At 34.1% G+C, this 22,980-nt stretch overlaps 1 protein-coding gene across 3 annotated transcripts in view; it reads left to right on the forward strand.

Moving 5' to 3' along the window:
• Positions 1 to 22,980, forward strand: part of TSGA10 (testis specific 10) — a 117,157-nt gene that overhangs the window by 54,062 nt on the left and 40,115 nt on the right. For all 3 annotated transcript variants that reach the window (XM_058534476.1, XM_058534477.1, XM_058534478.1), the window contains exons 11-15: positions 2,770 to 2,924; positions 7,016 to 7,071; positions 8,196 to 8,364; positions 10,848 to 10,958; positions 14,573 to 14,758. In XM_058534476.1, the coding sequence (XP_058390459.1) occupies positions 2,770 to 2,924; positions 7,016 to 7,071; positions 8,196 to 8,364; positions 10,848 to 10,958; positions 14,573 to 14,758 (677 nt within the window). The remainder of the gene's footprint in view (positions 1 to 2,769; positions 2,925 to 7,015; positions 7,072 to 8,195; positions 8,365 to 10,847; positions 10,959 to 14,572; positions 14,759 to 22,980) is intronic.

Below are 22,980 nucleotides of genomic sequence, written 5' to 3' on the forward strand. Positions count from 1 at the left end.
CCATCTTCCTCTACTTTATATGGGATGCCACCACAGCATGGCTTGATGAACGTTGCATAGGTCTGCACCCAGGATCCAAACCTGCGAACCCTGGGCCGTCGAAGCGGAGCACATGAACTTAACCACTATGCCACTGGGCTGGCCCCCATGGCTTCATATTTTTCAATGAAGAAATAGCAACACTTTGTAAATTTATGATGATTGCTTTTAAATTTACAAGTTTTTATGTTATATTGTGTCTTGTCCATAGCTGTTGTAATGAGACATAGTATGTATATATTACTTTGGTGGAAAGTATACATATATTTGGCTATCTCTATGATATTACTTGGGTTTATAGAGAGAATTATTTTTATAAAGTCTCCTATTTATGTTTCTTACCAGTGATCTCTATGAAAATATGATCATAATTTAATCTTCTTACAACTCTAAAATTTTGGTCAGGACTATAAAAGAGTCCATTTTAAAACTGACATTTGCTATTATGTAGTTCAGAAATGTCTGGCATGAGCCAGCCCTGATGGTCTAGTGGTTAAAGTTCTGTGCTCTCACTGCTTCAGCGGCCCAGGTTCGTTTCCTGGTCATGGAACCACATCACCAGTCTATCAGTTGCCATGCTTTGGGGGTGGCTCACAGAGAAGAACTAGAAGGAGTTACAGCTAGGGTATACAACCAGGCACTGGGGCTTTGGGGAGAAAAAAAAAAATTTCTGGCATAAACAATTAGGTGGGTGGAGGTACTTTTTATTGAGTTAGGAAATATTAAAAGAGAAATATAAAAGGGGAATATTGAAGAACTCATTTTTGGATATTTTAAATCCAAGTGAAAATGTAAGGTAAGCAGTTAGATAGACAAGTCTGTACCTCAGAAGAGAAATCTAAAGATGTACATTTGGACACAGCATATAAATGATATTTTAAAACCATAAAATTTAAAACCATGAAATCACCTAGGGAAAATATAGAGAATGAGGAGAAGAGGATCCAGGACTGAGTAAGAAGAAGCCAAAGAAGTAGGAAGAAAACCCAGAAGTGAGTGTTATTTTGGAAGGCAAGAGAGCAAAATATTTTAAAAAGGAGGGTATGATCAAAAGTCAGATACTTTTGAGAAGCAAAATAAGGATTAAAAAATATTGATTGGATTTGGCAAACTGGAAATTTTGGTAACACTGACAAAATGTTTGAATGGAGTGTTGGATATGAAAGATGGAGTAGGTTGAGGAATGATTAGCAAATGAGGAAGTAGCGACAGGAGAGAATAGAAGTCTCTTAAGAAGTGAGGCTTGGGGCCAGCCCAGTGGCATAGTGGTTAAGTTCCCATGCTCCACTTTGGCTGCCCAGGGTTCATGGGTTCAGATCCCGGGTGTGGACCTACACACTGCTTGTCAAGCCATGCTCTGACAGTGTCCCACATACAAAATAGAGGAAGATTGGCACAGATGTTAGCGCAGGGACAATCTTCCTTAAGCAAAAAGAGGAAGATTGGCAACAGATATTAGCTCAGGGCCAATCTTCCTCACGGGGAAAAAAAATAAGTGAGGCTATTAAGAGTAGTAGAAAAATGGGGTGGTAGCCTGAGTGGGATGTGAGGTTGAGAATTTTTTTTAAGCTAGGAAATACTAGAGATGTTTTACAGCTTATTTATTTATTTACTTTATGCCAATGGGAATGAACTCAGATATCAGAACACCCAAAATATGTGGTTTGCCTTAAAGACAGTACTGCCTAGAAAAGGAACATGATGTATTCTCATGTACTATATAGATCATCCTCTTGGTATATGGTATTACCTCTCTTAGTGCTGTACTGGTTGGCTGTTGGCAGGAATTTACCTAGAGCTCTAGTCTAACAGAGCTTTCCTTGTAGAGCTCTGGGCTAGTGGTTCTCAAACTTTGGTGTGTGTCAGAATCACCTGGAGAGCTAATAAAGATCACTGGAGCCAGGCTCCTTGAAGTAGGCTACGGCCAGGGCTTTTGTATCTTTACCAGTTTCCCCAAGTGGTTCTCAAGCTTTGGTGTGCGTTAGAATCACTTGGGAGGGGTGCTTATTAAAACGTAAATTGCTTTGCCTGCTCGGAATTTCTAATTCAGTAGGTCTGGGATGGGACCTAAGAATTTGTATTTCTGACAAGTTTCCAGATGATGCTGATGGTGCTGGTTGAGAAACCACAATTTGAAAAACACTATTCTATAGCCATCATTCAGGCCTTCAACACTGACATTGGCTTGCCAACGTTCTCACAAATCGAATCAGCCTTCCTGGGATGATGTTTTTTAAGGAATTTTTATAACACTACTTTAGAAAAATCAGGTTAGAAGCCATTTGACTCTGAAGATGATTTAATTGAATATTTTATTAAGATCTGTTAGTTACCAACTTATGTACATCAGTGATTCTAAGCTAGAGGGAGGGGAAATTAAAGGAGAGAAAGGTCACAGGTTGTTTTACTGTTCCACCCATTTCATCCACCCACCCTCTCCTCCCCCACCACACATGTAAATCTACTTGAGAACTTGGATATAGAGCTTTCCTAGGCTGTTCTAATTCAGGCGTGTTAACTGCATTTTTACATTTATGAGTCATGTAGAATTTCATGAGTCATCTTAGTTTTTAATCATTAACAACCCAAGCCATTTTTTATTTGGGATGCAGAACTTATTTTTAGTCATTGAATATATCATAGGAGAACTTACTTTGACGAGTATTTCAATCTGCTTGAACTGGAAAAGAATTTATCTTTAAAACCACGTCTTTATGATTGCATGTTTAGATAATTTCACAAGGCAAAGTATTGCCCAGCGAGAAGAAATCAGCATTCTTGGTGCAACACTCAACGATCTGGCTAAAGAAAAAGAATGCCTGCAAGCATGCTTGGATAAAAAGTCTGAGAACATTGCATCCCTTGGAGAGAGTTTGGCAATGAAAGTATGTTCTGAGAATTGTTGTTTAAAAGAAATGTTTGAACTTGAATCTGAATAAAATACTAGGATTTTCTCAAATTTTTTTCTAGACAGCTGAAACTTTAAAAGCTGATTTTGAAATATTTCAAGATAGCCTTAGGAAATCCGTGTTCAAAGCCACTAGCTAATATTTTAAAATAGATTTTTCTCTCATCAATTAACATTCACTGGCAAAAACTAATTCAAATATCAAAATGATAATAAAGCAATGAGACTGATTTCTTTTTAAAAGCACACAAGAACTTATATTTTCAGGTAGCCGCCATGAGAGGCAATATGTTTATTCCATGAAAACTGCCTTTGTAATTGTGTTCAGAACCAGGAGCACATTTTTACATTTTTCTCAGCCTTTGAGAGTAGATCATATGGAGCTGGTGAATAAATGTGGATGATAATATCCATCTTACTTTTTTTTTTTTTTTTTTGCTGAAGAAGATTAGCCCTGAGCTAACATCCATGCCCATCCTTCTCCATTTTGTATGTGGGGTGCCACCACAGCATGGCTTAATGAGCAGTGTGTGGGTCTGTGCCCAGGATCCGAACCCACAAACTCCAGGCCACGAAAGCAGAGGGTGCAAACTTAACCACTACGCCACCGGGCCGGCCCATCCATCCCACATTTTTTGTTGTTCAGACAACAACAACAAAGAAGATGTTGCCAAAAAGGCAGGGAAATATTGATACCCTTTTCTAGGTCACAGACTGATTCTGAAGGCAATTCCTAAACTGTTTTCCACAAATGTCTTGAGCAAAGGCAGCATCATTGGAATAAGCTCTTTCTTCTCTCTAAGGGAACTAATTCATTCCTTTATCCATCCATTTAACAAGCATTTATTGACATGTACCAGGTATGATGTTAGAAACTGAGGATGAGAGGGCCTCCCTCCCATAAGCTTATAGTATAATTGGGAGAAAGGTAAATAAAGATGCTATCATGATAGAATGTGCTGAGTACCGTAATGATGTATGCACAGTGTACAGTTGGAGTTTGGCAGAAACACACCTCATTCAGCCTGGGGGTTGGATTAGGAAAGGAGGAAGATCTAGAAAGCCTTCCAGGAAGTGATGGTGCCTGGACTTCCCTGAAAGATGGCTAGGAATTAGCCAGGAAAAGATTTAGAGAAAGGGGACAGTGAGAGAAAGGGTGATCCAGATAGGTAGAGCAGCTTATATGAAAGTCCCAATGGCTTTCTTAAGAGAATTTCATGAGATTTGTTGATGTTTAGTATGTCCAGAGAATAGGTTGCAAAAAGGTGGGTATGAGGGCAGGATGGGGGGCAAAAGATGAAATGGAATAGATATGCAATAAATCATGAAAGTACATGTGATGTTGAGTTTAGACTCTATCATAGATACAGAGGATCATTGAAATAATGTAAATGAAATGTTACAATTAGATCTTTCTTTTAAAACAGATATTCTGGCACTTGTTAATCCATGTAAAAGATGGATTATAAGGAAATGAGAATAGTGACAGGGATATTAGTTAGAAGTAAAATGATAAGAATTGTATTAGGATATTGGCAGTATCCATGAGAGAAATAAACAGATGTGTTAAGGAAGTAAGATTGACAAGATGTGCTTTCTGACTTAGGAACCACGTGAATAGTTCCTGAAGTACCAAGTAGGAAACACAGGAAATAGACCAAGCTTAAAGAGGAAGATTATTGACGTGTCTTTTGGACGTGTAGTTAAAATATTTATAGGCCTTTAGATTGTTAGGTTTGGAGAGAAAATTGAAGTTAATAGATTTGGGAATCATGAGCATAATTGAAGTCATCAAAGTGCATGAGATGGTAAATTTTGGTTTACTTGTTGAAAAGGCTGACTCATTACTTTATAGTTATACCTTAATATTTTTGAAATTTTTTGAGTGTTTTTGGGTGGAATTTTGCTTCTCATTATATTCAAACCACTTTTTGAATAGTTAAACATGATTTTCCTTAAAAACACTAACATTTAGAAACAAATTATTCATGTCTTCCTGAACCTTATTTCCGTCTGCTATATCTATTTCACGTTTTTCCCATTCTGCTAAATGTACCAACATGATCTTTTCCTTCACAAGGAATATTGAGTCGCAAGTCCATTTCAAAATCAAGAACTTTGTATAAGTTTATGAATGTGAACACATCCTTCTTCTGAAAGGAAAATAACTTTTTCAAACAGTGTTAGACATTCAAAGAGGAAATGTTCTCTACAATGGTATTTCAGAGCTGAATTTACAAATACCCTTCAGTAAAAAGCAGTAGTTTTACAGTCTGATCTGGAGATTACAGAAGTAAATCACTCTAGAAAAGTATACATTATAGTGAATAAGGTGAAATTTTTTCTGGTAATCATAGTTTAAAAAGATGTTCTACTTACTTGCTACCCATTAAAGTTAGAGAACTCAATAGTAAGTTCACAGATTTTTTGAGTAATAAAAGCCAGAGTTATTTGTGTGAAATTTTAGTTTGTTTCTTTTTTCTAAGCAGATTTATGACCATTATGTCCAGGTTAAATTTTTAACAATTAACTTGAATCTACGTCTCTGGTTGGACAAACATATTGAGGTTGTACAAGGAATTTTAAATTGATAAAGACAGCATAGATTTCAAGAATTTGAGAATTGGTAGTATTAGGGTCATATTAAGAGAAAAATAGGCTAAGAGGATATATTATTGGATTCTGCCCAGTAATTTTGTTGCCCTGGATACAATGCAATCTTCTTAGAAATCTTACTTTCAAGATGAGTTTCTACTGATAAAGGAAAGTCCTTTTTAGGCTTGTAAACCATATTTAAAGTTTAACCAAGTAATGGCTTGGTTCAATTAGTTGTTTAGAATTTATTTAGAAATGTATTAAATTATATTTCAAAAACATGTGTAAATATTCCATTTTTAGCAGTGTTTTCTCTGAGTTTTTCCTCCCTTGGCTTGTGTTTCTTAAAAGGGCTTAACTGTTTTGCTAATGGATATTTTAACCGTACTCCAATATCTATTACTACCACATATGGGATCTGCACCATTCTCCAGAAAGCAGAATGGGAAACTGGAGCTAAAAATACCCTGGAGAGGAGCACATGAATAAAGGAAGATACACACACACACACAACTAACTTTGTCTCCCTAAAGAACAGGAACAGAACTGGCTGAGGAATATAGGTTTAGTTTTTCATCTTGTTACTTGGTTACTAAAGATTTGAAAATTCAAAGGGCAAAGTGAAATCTAGTTATTTAGTGAAAGAATAATTTTCCTACTTTTTTAGGGCTAATGTTAGCCCTAAGTACCTGTGTATAGTATCTGTAACTAGTTCAGGATCAATGAGAGTTTTAAAAGGAGGAGGTGTGGGAATGGTATTGATGGCGTTAAGATGTTCACACCCATTTCAGCCTTGACTGACTCCATTAATTCTACTCCTTCACCACACCCTTGAAAAGGGAGAATATCAATAGTTCATTTTTTATTCCTTTGCTCTAGGCCTAATGCTTACCTCCTTATTAGCTCACACCTAAAATTAATAGTATACTTTTATGAGTTATTCCATTGGAGTGGCTTTTTGAAGATGCTATTCATGACTAATGTAAATAATATACTTGATAAAAGTTATTATTCTTAAGAACTAAATTTAGCTTTATATGATTCACTTTCCTGGATTTTATAACATGAAGAAGTATATTATAACATGAATCTGTCCTATTCCCAGTATAGAACACTCCAATGCCAAGTCATTGGTTTGCCTCCAAACACAGGGTGCTTATGGGGTTCTTGTGTTGCTGGATGACTACACAAAACATCTTGTAACAGAATATTTGATATATTAATCTCATATCAATATACCTAAGTGTTGTCTTTCCTTTAATGAGTATAATATGTTGTTTTTATCCAGTACAAATATTCACATTGGTACATTAGGCTTTAGTTTTAAAGTGTAGAAAAGAAGAATAGAACGTAAATGTTTAAAACTAAGTGGAAATCAAAAAGGGAGGGGAAAATTTCTTTTTGTTCATTCAGTTTTCACAAAAATAACAGTTTAAGATAATTTTTTATTTAAAACTTATATTACTTTTCAAGGAAAAGACCATTTCAGGCATGAAGAATATCATTGCTGAGATGGAACAGGCATCAAGGTAAATCATTCATTCAAAAAGAATTTGAGCACTTTTGGGGGCAAAATACTGTGTTATGTACAAAGATAGTAAGAAACCGGGGCTTAGTGTTATGTATAAGATGATAACTCTAATGTTGAAAGAATGCTTAAGTCTGTCTAGGCAAGTAAAAGAGGATATGGTGTTTGCCTAGTAAAGGAAAGGAAAGGGCATTCAAGGTAGAAAGAATAACAAAGAACCACCAAGAACCACAGATCATGTTCAAGGGCCCCTTAGATGACAAGTGGGTAAGTATGTTGGAACCCAAAGTGTAAGAGGAGAAGTGAAGGGAGAAGAAGCTAAACAGGCAGACAGAGGCCTGTGTTATAGACAAAATGAGCCTTGAGTTTATCCTTTGGGCAGTAAGAAATCATTTAAGAATTCTGAGGACATTTTTGTGTTGGAAAAAACCAGCTCCAAGGAGGCGATGATAGATTGGGGTTGGGGAGTTAGGAGACAGAAGGAGTGAGGTACTTGTGAGGGAGAGAACCTAGGAAAATGCTAGGTTTCTGGCTGGGGATGAATATTGGACATGATGAAAGTATATGGAAAAGGTGATTTTCCTTTGAATTTGAAGAGCCTTTGAGACGTTCTTCTGAGATAGATATGTCTAGTAAGCAGTTAAATCTAAGAGTCAGGAGTGTAAGGAAGAGGCCAAGCTGGAGATAATGATTTCAGAGTCATCTGGGTATAGATAGGGTTGTTTGAGAGAAGGGATAGACTGAGAAGAATCAGGAGGCTAAGGGGTAAACATTGAGAACCATTAATTTTTGAAAGAGCAGAGGAAGAGGAACCTGCAAAGGAGACTAAGCCATAGCAGCTAGAGGTAGGATGAGGGCTTTCTTATACTTGAGTGTTAGAAATTTTGCAATACTTAGCAAATCATTGGCTGTTATGTATATTTAGCATCCTTTTATTGTGAAATGCTAGCAACATAGAGAAACTCCAATGCAGTATCTTTGAGGTATTTATTCCTGCAAATTTAAATGTGTTTAAAACTTCTTCAGATGTTTTCTTGCTAACTGTCCATCTAACTGTCTTGTGAGATTTGTTATTCTGTGTTGGTAAAATGTCTCTTCTTATGTACTATTTGATTCGTGGAATAGACAGTCTACTGAAGCCCTAATTATGTGTGAACAAGACATTTCCAGAATGCGTCGGCAGTTGGATGAAACTAATGATGAGCTGGCTCAAATTGCTAGGGAAAGAGATATCTTGGCTCATGAGAGTGACAATCTCCAAGAACAGTTTTCTAAAGCAAAACAAGAAAACCAGGTATACTTGTCCTAGAATCTTTTTCTCCAAGGAAAATATATATTTCTCCAGGGGCACAGACTTCATTTCATTTTGTAGAAAAGCTCATGCTTTGGAACCAGTGATTTTTTAACTTTATTACACAGAATATGCCACGTAACTTCTAAATGAAATTCTGAGAAATAAAATGTTCAATATTAAAGAAAAGAGGGAACAGGGGATATAACAGATTTGTGTTAAACCTTAGGACGTACTTCCTTACTGAAGGATAAATATTTGAATAAATAAACAAATGAAGATAAAAACCTTCAGAAACTTTTCAGAAAAGGGTAAATTTATTTGATGGACTCTTATTCTAAGTGTGAGTGTATGCATTAAGCCACATTTTTGGTCTCGTTAGCACCGTGATTCTTTTTAGGAAAATTTCTTATATAATTACTCCCTCTCTAAGCCAATATATTTCAGCTTTATCCACAGTTCTCATTTCCAATATCATTGTTTTAATTTGAACATTAAAAAATTCTACTTGGAAATTTTCTTCCCCCCTTTAAATTCTTCAGTCCATATGATTTCCCCCACTTTGCTATCACTCTCAACGTGTTTAGTTTGCATCATAAAAGTCTGTATTTTTAAACAGTTAAGTATTTTTAATTTACATACAGTTATAAAGATGCAACACTTTGTTAATTATAAAAAAATTGCCTGAGATGTTAAAGTACTTTGTTCAAAAGTTAATAAATAATGCGATCCTGGAACAAAAAAGGGACATTATATAAAAATGAAAGAAATCTGAGTAAAATATGGACTTTAGTTAATAACGTATCAATATTGGTTCATTAATTGTGACAAATGTACCATACAAATGTAAAATGTTACTAATAGAGGAAACTGAGTGTAGGGTATATGGGGACTCTCTGTACTATTTTCACAACTTTTCTGTAAATCTAAAATTATTCTAAAATAAAGTTTATTTTTTAAAAGTTAATGAATAAAAACAAAAGATATGAATTTATAAGATCTACTTTTGTATACTCTATAGCTAGAGCAAATAGGCTAAAGGTAAATATAACTTATATTTATGAAAAACTAGATTAAAAACTCTCATTTTTACCATCCAGAATTAGCCACTGTTAACATATTTTTTACTGATTTTCAGTGCACTTTAAAAATTTTTATACTATCTTTTACATGAACTTTTTAACGTAACTGGGATAAAACCACATACCATTTCCTATCATGGTTATTTCTACATGAGAAGGCAGTAGAGTGGAGTATTTAAGACTCACATGAGTGTGAATCTCCCTGCCTGTCTGTATGATCATATCATTTAACTTCTCTGAATCTCAGTTCATCATCTGTAAAAATGGAGAGTAGATGAGAATATGCTTAGAAAGCACTTATCAGAGTGTCCAGTATAATCACTCAATAAATATTTTGTGACTATTATTAGCTTACTGTAACATCATAAGAACTTCCCTGCTTTGTTAAAACTTCATAAACATTTTTTATAATCAGAAGAAAATTGGTGTCATAACAATTTACATATGTTCAAGAGTAGTTTTTCCTTTGGGTCATAGGCCCTGGGGTAGAAGATGGATCCCTCTGTGGACCACAGGTTGTTTAAGAACCCATGTCATAGAAGATTTGGCAAACAGAAACTTTAAAAAAATTTCATCCTCAATACTACAGTTTTTAACAAGTTGGGATGAGGTATTTTTAGTGTTTTATCCTGAGTTTTTCACTAAATATAGATGAACATTTTCCTCTGTTATTAAAAATTATTCCAAACATTTCTCATTGATGCATAGTGTTCTATGTGGTTATAACACTACGTAGATACTACTATTTATTGCATCATTCACTTAATGTAAACAAATATTGTTACTATAACAAATAATGCCTTAATGAACATTCTTTTTCATTAAATTTTATTAGATTTAATTTCAAATTGAATCAAAGCTTATGAGGTTTCTTTTTTAAATTTTTAAAAAACTAAGTAGACACTTTCAAATAAAGTGAATACCCATGTATCCATCTCCCTCCTTCAATAAAAAGCAACATATTTGTCTTTCTTGTTTTTATGAGCATTTAAAAATGTCTTTTGATCCATCACCAGATAGTAGATCACAGATTTGCTTTTTGTTTATTCCAATGATACATAGAAATGCCTATTCCTTGCCATAACAGAATAGCTTTAAATCTTTGCTAGTTTGATAGGCAAAATAGTATTTCGTTATTTTAATCAGCATGTCTTTGATTACTAGTAAATTTTAACTTTTTTCAAGTATTACCCACTTGTGCTTCCTTTTTGTGAAATGTCTGAGTTCTTTGCCCATTTACTGTTTGGACTCTTGTGTTTTCTCACTGTTTTTGTATGAGATTTATATATTAAATATATTAACTTTTGTTTATCATATTTATTGTAAATATTTAAATATGGTGGTTTTTACATAGAACAATTGTTTATTTTTTGTAGTCAAATCTACCTATCTTTTTTCTCATAGGCACTGTCTAAAAAATTGAATGATACTCATAGTGAACTTAATGACATAAAACAGAAAGTCCAAGATACTAATTTGGAGGTTAACAAACTGAAGAATATATTAAAGTCTGAAGTACGTATATATTTTTTTCCTCTTTGCTCATGATACCTAAGAGTTTTCACTAAAGTTGTCAATCGATTACACTCATATGGACAGCTGAATCAAGTCTTTCTTTAATACATAGCATATTTTAGTGTTAACAATGATGGGTTAACTATATATTTAGCATGTCACCAATGTCCAGAAAGGGGACTCAAGAATATGCCCCTTTTAGTTTGCCACTCAGCCATTCTAGATAAGTAGAATCCTCCTAACTGGTTGAAGCACAAGGGGCCAGAATCAACCTGGACTCACTTTTATTTGAAAATGGTAGAGTTTTCAATTCCAGACCTTTGACAAAAGAGGCTCCACATGATTGTGTAACAGATCAGAATTGATCACTCTGTTGTGGGGCCATCTATTTCTTAGGACCAGAGGGCAGATGGCTCTCCTCTGCACTTCTGTGTGAGTAACCATTTGATCAGGCACATGTGTCTGACATCAAATGATTCCAAATAAATTTGGGTGCATGTGTGGCAACTGTGGAATAAACAGACAGCTTGACTAAGGATGTAAGATATATCCGTTCGGTAAAATATTATCTAAAATAGTGTAGTTGGATTGATTACTATAATAGGTATAGTGTTACCTACATACCACTCAAGCCATTAAAAGAAACTCCCCCCCAAAAAACTGTTCTCCTTAATATGTCGTTTAATATCAGTCCACAAACGTATCTTGAGTATTTATTTACAGTGTGCGTAAGACTGTTTAGGACTTTGAGACAGAAGAGATTCTGATAGCTCCTAAATTGCAATCTTTGCTTTCAGGCAGTAAGGCAGCAGCCTTATGTTAGCAAAGCAGGTGGTTTCCTACACTTCCTGACTTTAAAGTGCCAGCAATGTAGTACCATAAATGGACAGAAGCTTTGGAGTCGGATAAGTCTGACTCCTCTTCTCACTAATGACATGGACTTACGTAGGCTACTCAGCATCTCTGAGTCTCAGTGTCTCATCTGTAATTGGGAAGAACACTCAAGTAAGGAAGATAGACCTAGCACAGGGGGCCATTTAATTCTATTCTGGAATAGGGCAGAATATAAATAAATGAATATCTGAACAACATTGAATGTAGTAAGCTTTCAGTGAGTGTTGTAGTCCACAGGGTGCAGTCAATGTGAGACCTTTCCCCTTTTCTCCCTAGCCTGTCACATTACTGGAAATTCTGTTAGGGATTGAGGCTTTCAGATTCTGGAATTGTTTTTTCAGACATTACACATCAAGCTTCTCTCAGCTTTTAGCATCCTGGTAGGAGTTTTTTTTACTGAGATTTCATTTCACAAGATAGCTGGATGGATCTAGGCACCCCCCTGAGAGAACAAACCATGGGTCCATTTTGGTAGGGAGGTCCATTAAGAAGTGTCGAGTATGTTGTTCATTCACTAGGTTCTGAGGTGCCAGAGATGAAAAACTGAGAGGAAACAGAATGGCACCCCAGGCAGTGGGGACAGCATGAGCAAAGGTGTAGGGGGAAAAACCTAGGTCCTCTAGCTAGAGTGGAGTGCATAGGTGGGTAATAGAGAGCTAAGAAGGACTTGTTTGAACTGTATTTTCAGTAAGCTTTCATTACAACATAAACACAGAAGTTATTTGAAAAATTGCCTTTTAGAAAGATCATTCTGGAGATGTTGGGAAGAATAAATCAAGTGAGTAACAAAATCAGAAGGAGGGAGAGCAATTAGGAGAGGCTGTATCCATAGTTCAGTCAAGAATTGCCATGGTGGAGTGTTGTAATGAGCCAAGTGGACCACCAGAGGGAGCTGTGGGGTGCAGGGGTGCAGGTGGCACGAGAAAGAAGTGGAGAGATCTTGCAAGAGGGAATTGGAGAATAGCAAAGAACAGTTTCACTTTTTTATAATGTTGCCTATCTTGGGCCCCACCCTGCTCTAGCTGCTTTGGGCGGATACAAAAAAGGGTAAAATACGGTTTCTGGTTGCCAAGAGGGAGGGCCACTAGGTGGTTGGAGGACAGAAGAGACATTTTATGGCAATTCTTTGTTTACTGCTTAAACTTTGAACCACATCATTACCTAGTCACAAAAGTAAATTTAAAATATAAAGTGCTTCCTATCTTAGTCAGAAAACTAAATTTAGTATAAAAAATGGTTCCTATCTTAGTCAGAAAACTAAATTTAATATATAAAATGGTTCCTATCTTCGAGGAATCCAAAGTGTTACTGGGGAGACTGTACATTTACACCTAACTACATAAAGCTGTAAGGTAGTTTTAAGAGAATGACGTAGACAGTAAGTGCTACGGAAAGTTAAAGAGGGTAAATAAAGATCAACGTAGGTAAAATTCAGTTTATGTATGTTGCACCATGTATCTCCCAAGTACGTAATCTGTACAGCAGGCAAGAGTTATTTTTATTGCAATAATGGAAAACGCACATCAGATTTCTTCTGGAACATTTGAAATATCTGAATCTTGAAAGCAATTACAGTAGTTTAGTGTGTTAACTTGTTAACAGACTTGGCAAAGATCTTTCACATTGTTCTAAGTAAAACCGGACCACAAGGTGGCGATATTAATTGAAATTCAACCAGTCTCATGATTTAATCATATTTGTGAGAACTTCGTTATAGGGTGAGATGTTGTTTATTGCAATTGGGTCATTTTATTTAACCCAATGTTTCTGATAGGGAAATTCACTGTTTATTAACAGGTAGGAGAGAAAGAGATCTAGTGCCTTTTTAATTAATTACCAAAATTATAAATGATTTTTTAGAATAAGTTGGCCAAACCACACTACTAAAATATGTTTTTAAAAATAACCTCATAGTGATTACTGAATATAGTATATTATTTGTGGAGCTGATCGTTTTCCTCTAGAAATAAGATCCCACTTTAGTCAATCTGTCATGATATAACTTTTAAGGTTTTAAAAATGTGGTTCTTATGCCCAATATATACATGAATGTATATTTATGAATAGTGTTTATTGGCATAGATTTGATATTTTACTTCTGAGCAATTTCAGGCAAGTTATTAGAACAGCTGGCAAGAGCGAATCATAGAACAGTACATGATCGAGAAAATTAAGGCTGGGGTTATGAATGAAAGGCAGGAACCAGATAGGAAACATGTCAAACCAAGAGAATTATCAGAAGTTGACGCTTAAGATATGCAAGCAGTCAGAAGCTCTGTAGCCAGTACAACCCATAAGAGCGGTCAGGAATGAGGGAATACACAGATACAAAAGGTCAAGCCAAGGCAGAAGCTCAGAAACCAGACCAGCAAGTAGTCAGTAAGCAGATATGTGGGAAAAGGAGGCAATGAAGGATTTTGTTTGAACAAAAGCAAATATAAGAACATATTTATCCAGCTCTTGAAGATAAGAGGAAGCAACTTAACTTTACTCGACGAGTGAGTGTGACTCAGAAGCCAAGGCAGATCCTGGTCCCACTCCCTTCTGTTAATTACAGGGTGACCAATTTTCTAAATTGAGAGTATAGATAGAGGTCATGTTACAAATAAATGATCCTCATGGCAAGTAAATCCCCAGTGACCTGGCAAATAATGTTTAATTTGCATCATATGTTGAACATTTTACATCTTTTAGAATAATGCCTAAGATTTGCTTTTTAGGAATCTGAGAACCGGCAGATGATGGAGCAACTCCGAAAAGCCAATGAAGATGCTGAAAACTGGGAAAATAAGGCTCGTCAAACAGAGGCAGATAACAATACCCTCAAATTAGAACTTATCACTGCTGAGGCAGAGGGTAACAGATTAAAAGAAAAAGTAGATTCCCTCAATAGAGAGGTCGAGCAGGTAAGTTTGGGAAAATATGCTTGTAGTACATCCTGCATCATTTTTAAAAGAGTTTTGTTTGACTTTGTGTAAATATATAAGCAAACACTTAAATTATTTAAATATACTGTGAATTGTAGCCTGCTGTTATCCTTATACCCACTCTGGTTCTCCTTTAATCTGTTACTTACCCTACAACTAGAATAATCTTTAGCATTTTTAAAAATTAAGAACTATTTCAAACATACCAAAAAGGTACAAAAAAAACTAATATAAAAGACACACATATACCCACCTCTCAGGTTTAAGGATGGTAACATTTTGCCATATTTCCTTAAAGTCTCTCCTTATTTAAAGAAATAACACATTACAGATGCAGCTCCTCATCCTTTCCCCTCCTCCTTCCCTAATGATTGGTGTGTATAACTTGCATGGCAGTTGTATAAGTCTTTTGCAGATGTTTACACTTTTTCTACATATCTATTACCTACAAATGATGTATACTGTTGTTTTTTTGTGCTTTTTTTTGTGATAATATACTATTGATATCCATTTGCAACTTGCCTTTTTTGCTTAATATAATAATTTTGAAATTTATTTTGATACATATAGTGTACATTTAAACAATTGCGTCTATATTCATTATATAAATATTTTCTTTCTAAAATTCATTCCCATATTGAAGGAAATTTAATTGTCTTTACTTTTTCTATAATACAATGTTATGACAAACATCCTTTTACATTTCTCCTGGGGTGTACATTTCTCTAGGTTTATGCCTGGAAGTGGAATAACTGGATCCAAGATACGTGCAATGTTAACTCTGTTAAGTGTTGTCAGATTGCTCTCTAAAGTTGTACTCTCCCACCAGATATCATGGAGTTATCATTTTCTCAAATACAAATCAATACTTGATACTATCAGACTTTAAAATTCCTTCCATACTTTTCGTTTTGTTTCCTTGATTGCAAATGAAATTGAGGACCTTTTCATGTTTCTTGGCCATTCAGGATTCCTCTTCTATGAATTTTCTCTTGAACAAATTTTTGTAAACTTTGCCCATTTTTGTATTAGGTTGTTTATCTTTTTCATATTGATTTTAGGAATTATCTATATATTCTTGATGATAATCCTTTTAAAGACATTACAATTATCTTCTCCTTGTCTGTGGCTTGTCTTTTCACTGTGCTTGCAATATAAACAGAAGTTTTAAATTCTGATGCTGTCAGAATTGTTGTCAATCTTTTCCCATAAGGTTTATGCTTTGTGTCTTCTTTAAGAAATCCTTTACTATCCCAAGATCAGAAAGATATTTTCTTATATTTTCATTTAAAAGTTCTTCTAATATTCTAAAAGTATGTGAAATTTTGCCTTTCACATTTAGATCTTTAACCCACTTGAGATTGATTTTGTGTATAGTTTGAAATAGAGATGTAATTATATATTTTTGTGGATGGATATCCATCATCCTTGCTTCATTGAATTATGTCTACTTTGTCCTAAAAATAAGTTTCCATACATTCTGCTCCATTGGTCTATTTATCTCTCTGCTTGCCAACAATACCTTCTTGAAGGTTCTATAGTTTTATGTTGTCATGATATTTGGGAGGATTAATGTTCCTCAGAATTATTTTGACTATATTTTTCCCTTATTAAACTCTCTCAGATGAATTTTAGAATAAATTTATCACATTCCATGATTTAACATCTTTCTTCTTTTATATGCGTAAGACTGGAAATTTCTCTCCAAATATTTGTTTGGCTGCATCCCACAAGTTTTGACATAATGCTTTTATTGCTTTTCAGTTTTAAATATTGCCTAATTGAATTATGATTTATTTTTGATCACTAAAGTTATTTTTTAAATTTCCAATGTACAGGAGACTTGAGATTAATTTTCTATTTTTTATTTCTAATTTGTTATAACAATCAGATAAAATGGCTTATATGATTTTAATTCTTTGATATCTGTTAAGACTTGCTTAGTGACAGGGTATACAATGTTTGATAATACTTCAAATGAGCTTGAGAAGCATGTGTACTCGCTTGTTGGATATATATATGTTGTATATAATATATTTAAATATACATGTGATTAGGCTTGTTAATAGTGTCATTGAGTTCTTATAAATCCTTACTAAATTTTATTCTTGATATTTCAGTTACTGAAAGAAATGTGTTAAGATTCTCCTGTATAATTGTGGATTTGTTTTTCTCTGAATGATTTTCTCAATTTTTGCTTTATTTTTGAGACTATTATTAATTTCATACCAGTTCAGTATTTTATATATTTCTGATGAAAATGTTCTGTCTATCTTTGTGTAATGACTCACTTGAATAACTAACGTTTTTGGCTTAAAAGTGTGTTTTATATATTAATGTAGCTATCTAGTTTGTTTATTGTTTACAAACTGCTGGTATATCTAATTTTTAATTTTCTGTATTGAAGTATAATTTACATGCAATAAAAAGCACTCATTTTAAGTGTGTGATTCGATAAATTTTGACAAATGAGTACACTTGCACAATCATCACTATAATTAAGTTATAGAATATTCTGTCACTTCCCTAACATTCCCTCAAGTCCCTTTGCAGTCAGTCTATCCCAATTCCTAGGCAGCTACTGATTTGCTTTCTGTCACTATAGATTAGATTTGCTTTCTCTAGAATTTTGTGTAAATGGAATTACACGGTAAATACACATTTGTGTCTTGGCTCCTTTCGCTCAGCATAATGATTTTGAAGTTCATCCATGTTGTTGCATGTTAGTTCAATCATTAGTTCATATCTTTGAGTAGTGTTCCATTGTATAGATATATCACAATTTGTTTATTCACCTGTTGATGGACACTTAGATTTTGTATTAGTCTGCTAGGTCTGCCATAACAAAATACCACAGATTGGGTGGCTTAGTCAATATAAATTTATTTTCTCATAGTTCAGGAGACTGGAAGTCCAAGATCAAGGTGCTGGCAGGTTTGGTTTCTTCTGAGGCCTCTCAACTTGGTCTGCAGATGGCCACCTTGTTACTATGTCCTCACAAGGCCTCTCCTCCGTGCATGTGCATCTCTGGTGTCTCTCTCTCTTCTTGTAAGGACACCAGTCATATTGGAGCAGGGCCCATCGTTATGATGTCGTTTAACCTTAATTACCTCCTTAAATGCCTTGTCACAAAATACAGTCACATTGGGGATTGGGGCTTCAACATAGGAATTTTGAGGGGACACAATTCAGTCCATAGCAGGTTGTTTCCAGTTTTTGGCTGTTATAAATAAAATTGCTGTGAACATTGTATGCAAGTCTTTGTGTACACATAAGTTTTCATCTTTCTTGGTTAAATAATTAGGAGTGGAGTTGCTGGATCACATGATATGTGTGCTTAACTTTGTGAGAAACCCACAAACTGTTTTCCAAACTGATTGTACCACTTTACACTTCCACTTGCATTCTGTGAGAGTTCCAGTTGCTCTACACGGTTCCCAACACATGGTATTGTTAATAGATGTGTATCACGGTGTAGTTTTAGTTTGCATTTCCTTCATAACTAATGATGTTGAGCAGCTTTCCACATTCTTATTGATCATTAATATGTCTTCTTTTGTGAAGTGTTTGTTCAAATCTGTTGCCTATCTTTTTATTAGGGTGGTTGTTATTAATTTGTAAGAATTTTTTTGAATACTCTAGATGTTCCTTTGTCAGATGTATGTATTTTTAAATATTTTCTCCCAGTCATTGGTTTGCCTTTTTATTTTCTTAATGAAGTCTTTTTAAAGAGCAAAATTTTAAATTTTTGATGAAGTCCAGTTTATCAGTTTTCTTTTATTCTTTGTACATCTATATCCTATCTAATAGATCTTTGCATACACTGAGGTATATAGGCTTTCTTTTATGTTTCTTCTAGAAATCTTATACTTTTATATTTAGGTCTGTGATACATTTTGAGTTAATATTTGTGTATGATGTAAGATAATGGTCAAGGTTCATTGTTTTCCCACATGGATATGAAGTTGTCCAGCACCGTTTGTTGAAAAGACAGCCCTCTGACCATTGAATTTTCTAAGAATTTTTGGCAGAAATCAAATGGTCATATATGTATGAATCTATTTCTGCACTTTCTTCTGTTCCATGGATCTGTATGTCTATCCTTAGCCAGTATCTCAGTGTCTTGATTGATATAGCTTTATAGTAAGTCTTGGAATGAGTTAGTGTGAGTCCTCCAAATGTGTTTTTTCTCAAAGTGTTGGGTTATTATGGGTCCTTTTTATTTCCATATAAATTTAGAATGAGCTTGTCATTTTCTACAGAAACAACTGACTTGAGGTTTGATTAGCACTGCATTGAACGTTACATATCAATATGGGGAGAGTTGAGATCTTAGCAATATTGAGTCTTCCAGTCCACAAACATAGTGTATCCACATGTTTTGTACTTTTCAGTGGGGAGGTATCATATATATTTTGTTAAATTTATCCCTTATTATCTCATGGGTTTTTTAAATGCCATTGTAAATGATACTTTTTTCTTAAATTTTGTATTCCAGTTTTTAATAGCCTGTACACAGAAATAGGGTAGAATTTTGTGATATTTTATTCTATAAAATTGCTTAAATTCAATTTTTTAGTTCTATGAGGTGTTTTTTTTTAATAGATTTTTAAAGGATTTTCTGTATATCCAATTATGTCCTTTGCATATAAAGATAGTTTTATTTTTTCTTTTCTAATCTGAGTGCCTTTTATTTCTGCCTGGTATTGAATAAAAATGATGAGAGTGGCCATCTTTGCCTCATTTGCTGTCTTAAGGGAAAAGGATTCAGTATTTCGTTTTTGAATATGGTATTAGCTTCAGGTTTTTTTAGAAGCATTTTTTATCATATTGAAGGCATTCCCTTCTCTTATAAGTTTACTTGGAGTTTTTATCCTGAATGAGTGTAGAATTTCATCAAATGTGTTTTCTGCAGCTTTTAAAATAGTCAAATCATTTTTATTTTAATTTTTTAGTCTGTTAAAATGGTTAATACATTGATTGATTTTCAAAAGTGTATTTATGGGATAAATCCCAGTTGGTCATGATGTATTATTGTCTTTTAATAAGTTGTTAGATTGCTAATATTTTTTAATAAATTGTTAGATTGCTAATATTTTTAATAAATTGTTAGCTTATTAATATTTTGTTGAGGATTTTTGCGTCTATATTCATGACGGATATTGGTCTCTAATTTTCTTGTAGTGTCACTGTTAGATTTTGTTAATCTGCCTCATAAATTAATGAAGTATGTTAACCAGGTTAATGCCGCCTCATAAAATGAGTTTGGAAATGTTCCTTTCTCTCTATTCTAGTTTGTATATTGATATTATTTCTTCTTTAAATGTTGGCAAAATTCACAAGTGAAACCATATGGGCCTGGAATTTTTTTCTGGGAAGATTTTAAATTATGACTTTTAATTTTTTAATTGATTGAGAGCTATTCAGACTTTCTATTTCTTCTTAAGTCAAAATTGAAATTTGTGTCTTCCTAGGATTTGTCCATTTCATCAAAGTTGTAAAAAAGTTGTTCATAATTTTTAGTGGAGTTGCTTTTGCATCCTTTTTTTTTTTTTTGAGGAAGATCGGCCCTGAGCTAACATCTGTTGCCAATCTTCTTCTTTTTTATTTTTTTTTTCCTTTTTTCTCCCCAAAGCCCCAGTAGGTAGTTGTATGTCATAGTTGTACATCCTTCTAGTTTCTCTATGTGGGACGCCGCCTCAGCATGGCTTGGTGAGTGGTGCATAGGTCTGTGCCCAGGATCCAAACCGGTGAACTCCAGGCTGCCAAAGCAGAGCACGTGAACTTAACCACTACGCCACCGGGCTGGCCCCTTGCATTCTTGCTATTGGTAATTTGTGACTTTTCTCTATTTTCTTCATCAGTCTAGCTAGAAATTTATCATTTATGTTGATCTTTCTGGAGTAGCAATGTTAATTTCATTGCTTTTTCTCTATTGTTGGTTTTTTATTTCAGTGATTTCTTCTTTTCATTATTTCTGTCCTTTTACAAAATTTAGGTTTTATCTGCTCTTATTTTTCTATACTAAGATGAACACTTATATCATCGGTTTTAGACCATTTTTCTTTTCTAATATAATCATTTAAAGTTATACATTTTCCTCTATTCACTGCTTTAGCTGTATCCTATGCATTTTTATGTTGTTTTTTTGGTAACAGTTTTATTGAGATATAATTCACATGCCATACAGTTCACCCATTTAAAGTATACAATTCAAATATGTTTAGTATATTCGCAGAGTTTTGCAGTGATCACCACAATCAATTTTAGAAAATTTTTATTACTTCAAAAAGAAACACCATACTCTTCAGCTGTAACCCCCAAACTCCTCATTTAGGGCTTTGATTCATTTTGTGTTATTTTTTTTGTACATGATGTGAAGTAAGGGTCCAACTTCATTCTTTTCATGTGGCGATCCAGTTGTCTTATCAACATTTGGTCTTGGCACCCATATTGAAAATCAATAGACCATAGGCACATGAGATTATTTCTGGATTCTCAAGTCTATTCCATTGATCTATATGTCTATCCTTATGCCAGTACCACACTATTTTAATTACTGTTGCTTTGTAGTAAGTTTTGAAATTGAGAAGTGTGTCTTCCTGCTTTTTTTTTTTCCCTTCAAGATTGTTTTAGCTTTTCTAGGTCCTTTGAGTTTCCATATGAATTTTAGGATCAACTTGGCAGTTTCTACAAAGAAGGCACTTAGGATTCTGATAGGGATTGTGTTGAATCTGTGCATCAATTTGGGAAGTACAGCCATCTTAACAATATTAAGTCTTCTGCTCAATGAATATAGGCTGTAGTTTCATTCATTAAATCTTCTTTAATTTCTCTCGACAATATTTTGTTGTTTTCAGAGTATAAGTTATATCTTCTTTTGCTAAATTTACTGCTATGTATTTTATTCTTTTGTATGCTATTTTAAATGAAGTTATTTTCTTATTTTAATTTTTGGATTATTAATTGCAAATGCATAAAAATACAATTAATTTTTGTGGGTTGATCTTGTATCCTACAACCTTGCTGAACTTGTTTATTAATTCTCATGATTTTTTAGTGGATTGCTTAGGATTTTCTATATCCAAGACCATGTAATTTTCAAATAGAGATAGTTTTTACTTTCTTTTCAATCTGGATGCCTTTTATTTCTTTTTCTTGCCTAATTGCCCTAGCTAGAACTTCTAGTGCAATGTTGAATAGAAGGTGGCAAGAGAGGGCATCTTTGTCTGTTTCCTGATCTGGGTTTTTGTCAAATGCTTTCTCTGTGTCTGTTGAGATGATCATGTGGTTTTTGTTTTTTGTTTTACAGATATGATGTATTAACTGATTTTTAGATGTTAAACCAACTTTGCACTCCTGAGTTAATTCCCACTTGGTCATGGTGTATAATTATTTTTTATGTTGCTGGATTTTGTTTTCTAGTATTTTGTTGAGGATTTTGTGTCAATGTTTCTAAGAGATAAAAGTCTGTAGTTTTCTTTCCTTGTGATGTCTTGTCTGTTTTAGAGTAATATTGGCCTCACATAATGGATTGGGAAGTCTTTATATTTAAGTATAAATATAACAAAATATGTACAAGATATATATGAGGAAAACTATACATCTTTGATGAAAGAAATCAAAGAACATCTAAATAAATGGAGAAATATTACATGTTCATGGATAGGAAGACTTGCTATTGATAAGATGTTAGTTTTTCCTGAATTGATGTATAGATTCAACTCCGTCCCAACCAAAATATCAGCAAGTTGTTTTGTGGATATTAACAAACTGATTATCAAGTTTATATGTAAAGACAAAAGACCCGGAATAGCCAACCCAATATTGAAGGAGAACAAAGTCAGAGGACTGATACTACCTGACTTGAAGGTTGACTATAACACTACAGTATTCAAGACAATTCAAGACAGTGTGGTATTGGTGAACGAATAGGTAAATAGATCAGTGGAATAGAACAGAGTACCCAGAAATAAACCCACACAAGTAAAGTCAACTTATCTCTGACAAAAGAGCAAAGGCAATTTAATGGAGAAAAGATAGCCTTCTCAACAAATGGTACTGGAACAACTAGATATCCACACGAAAAAAAGAAAGAATCTAGACTAAGACCTTTCACAAAAATTAACTCAAAATGGACTATAGACCTAACTATAAAATGCAAAACTATAAAACTTCTAGAAGGTAACATAGAAGTAAAT

The sequence above is a fragment of the Diceros bicornis genome, chromosome 40 (genome assembly GCF_020826845.1).
Source record: "Diceros bicornis minor isolate mBicDic1 chromosome 40, mDicBic1.mat.cur, whole genome shotgun sequence".
Lineage (NCBI taxonomy): Eukaryota > Metazoa > Chordata > Mammalia > Perissodactyla > Rhinocerotidae > Diceros > Diceros bicornis.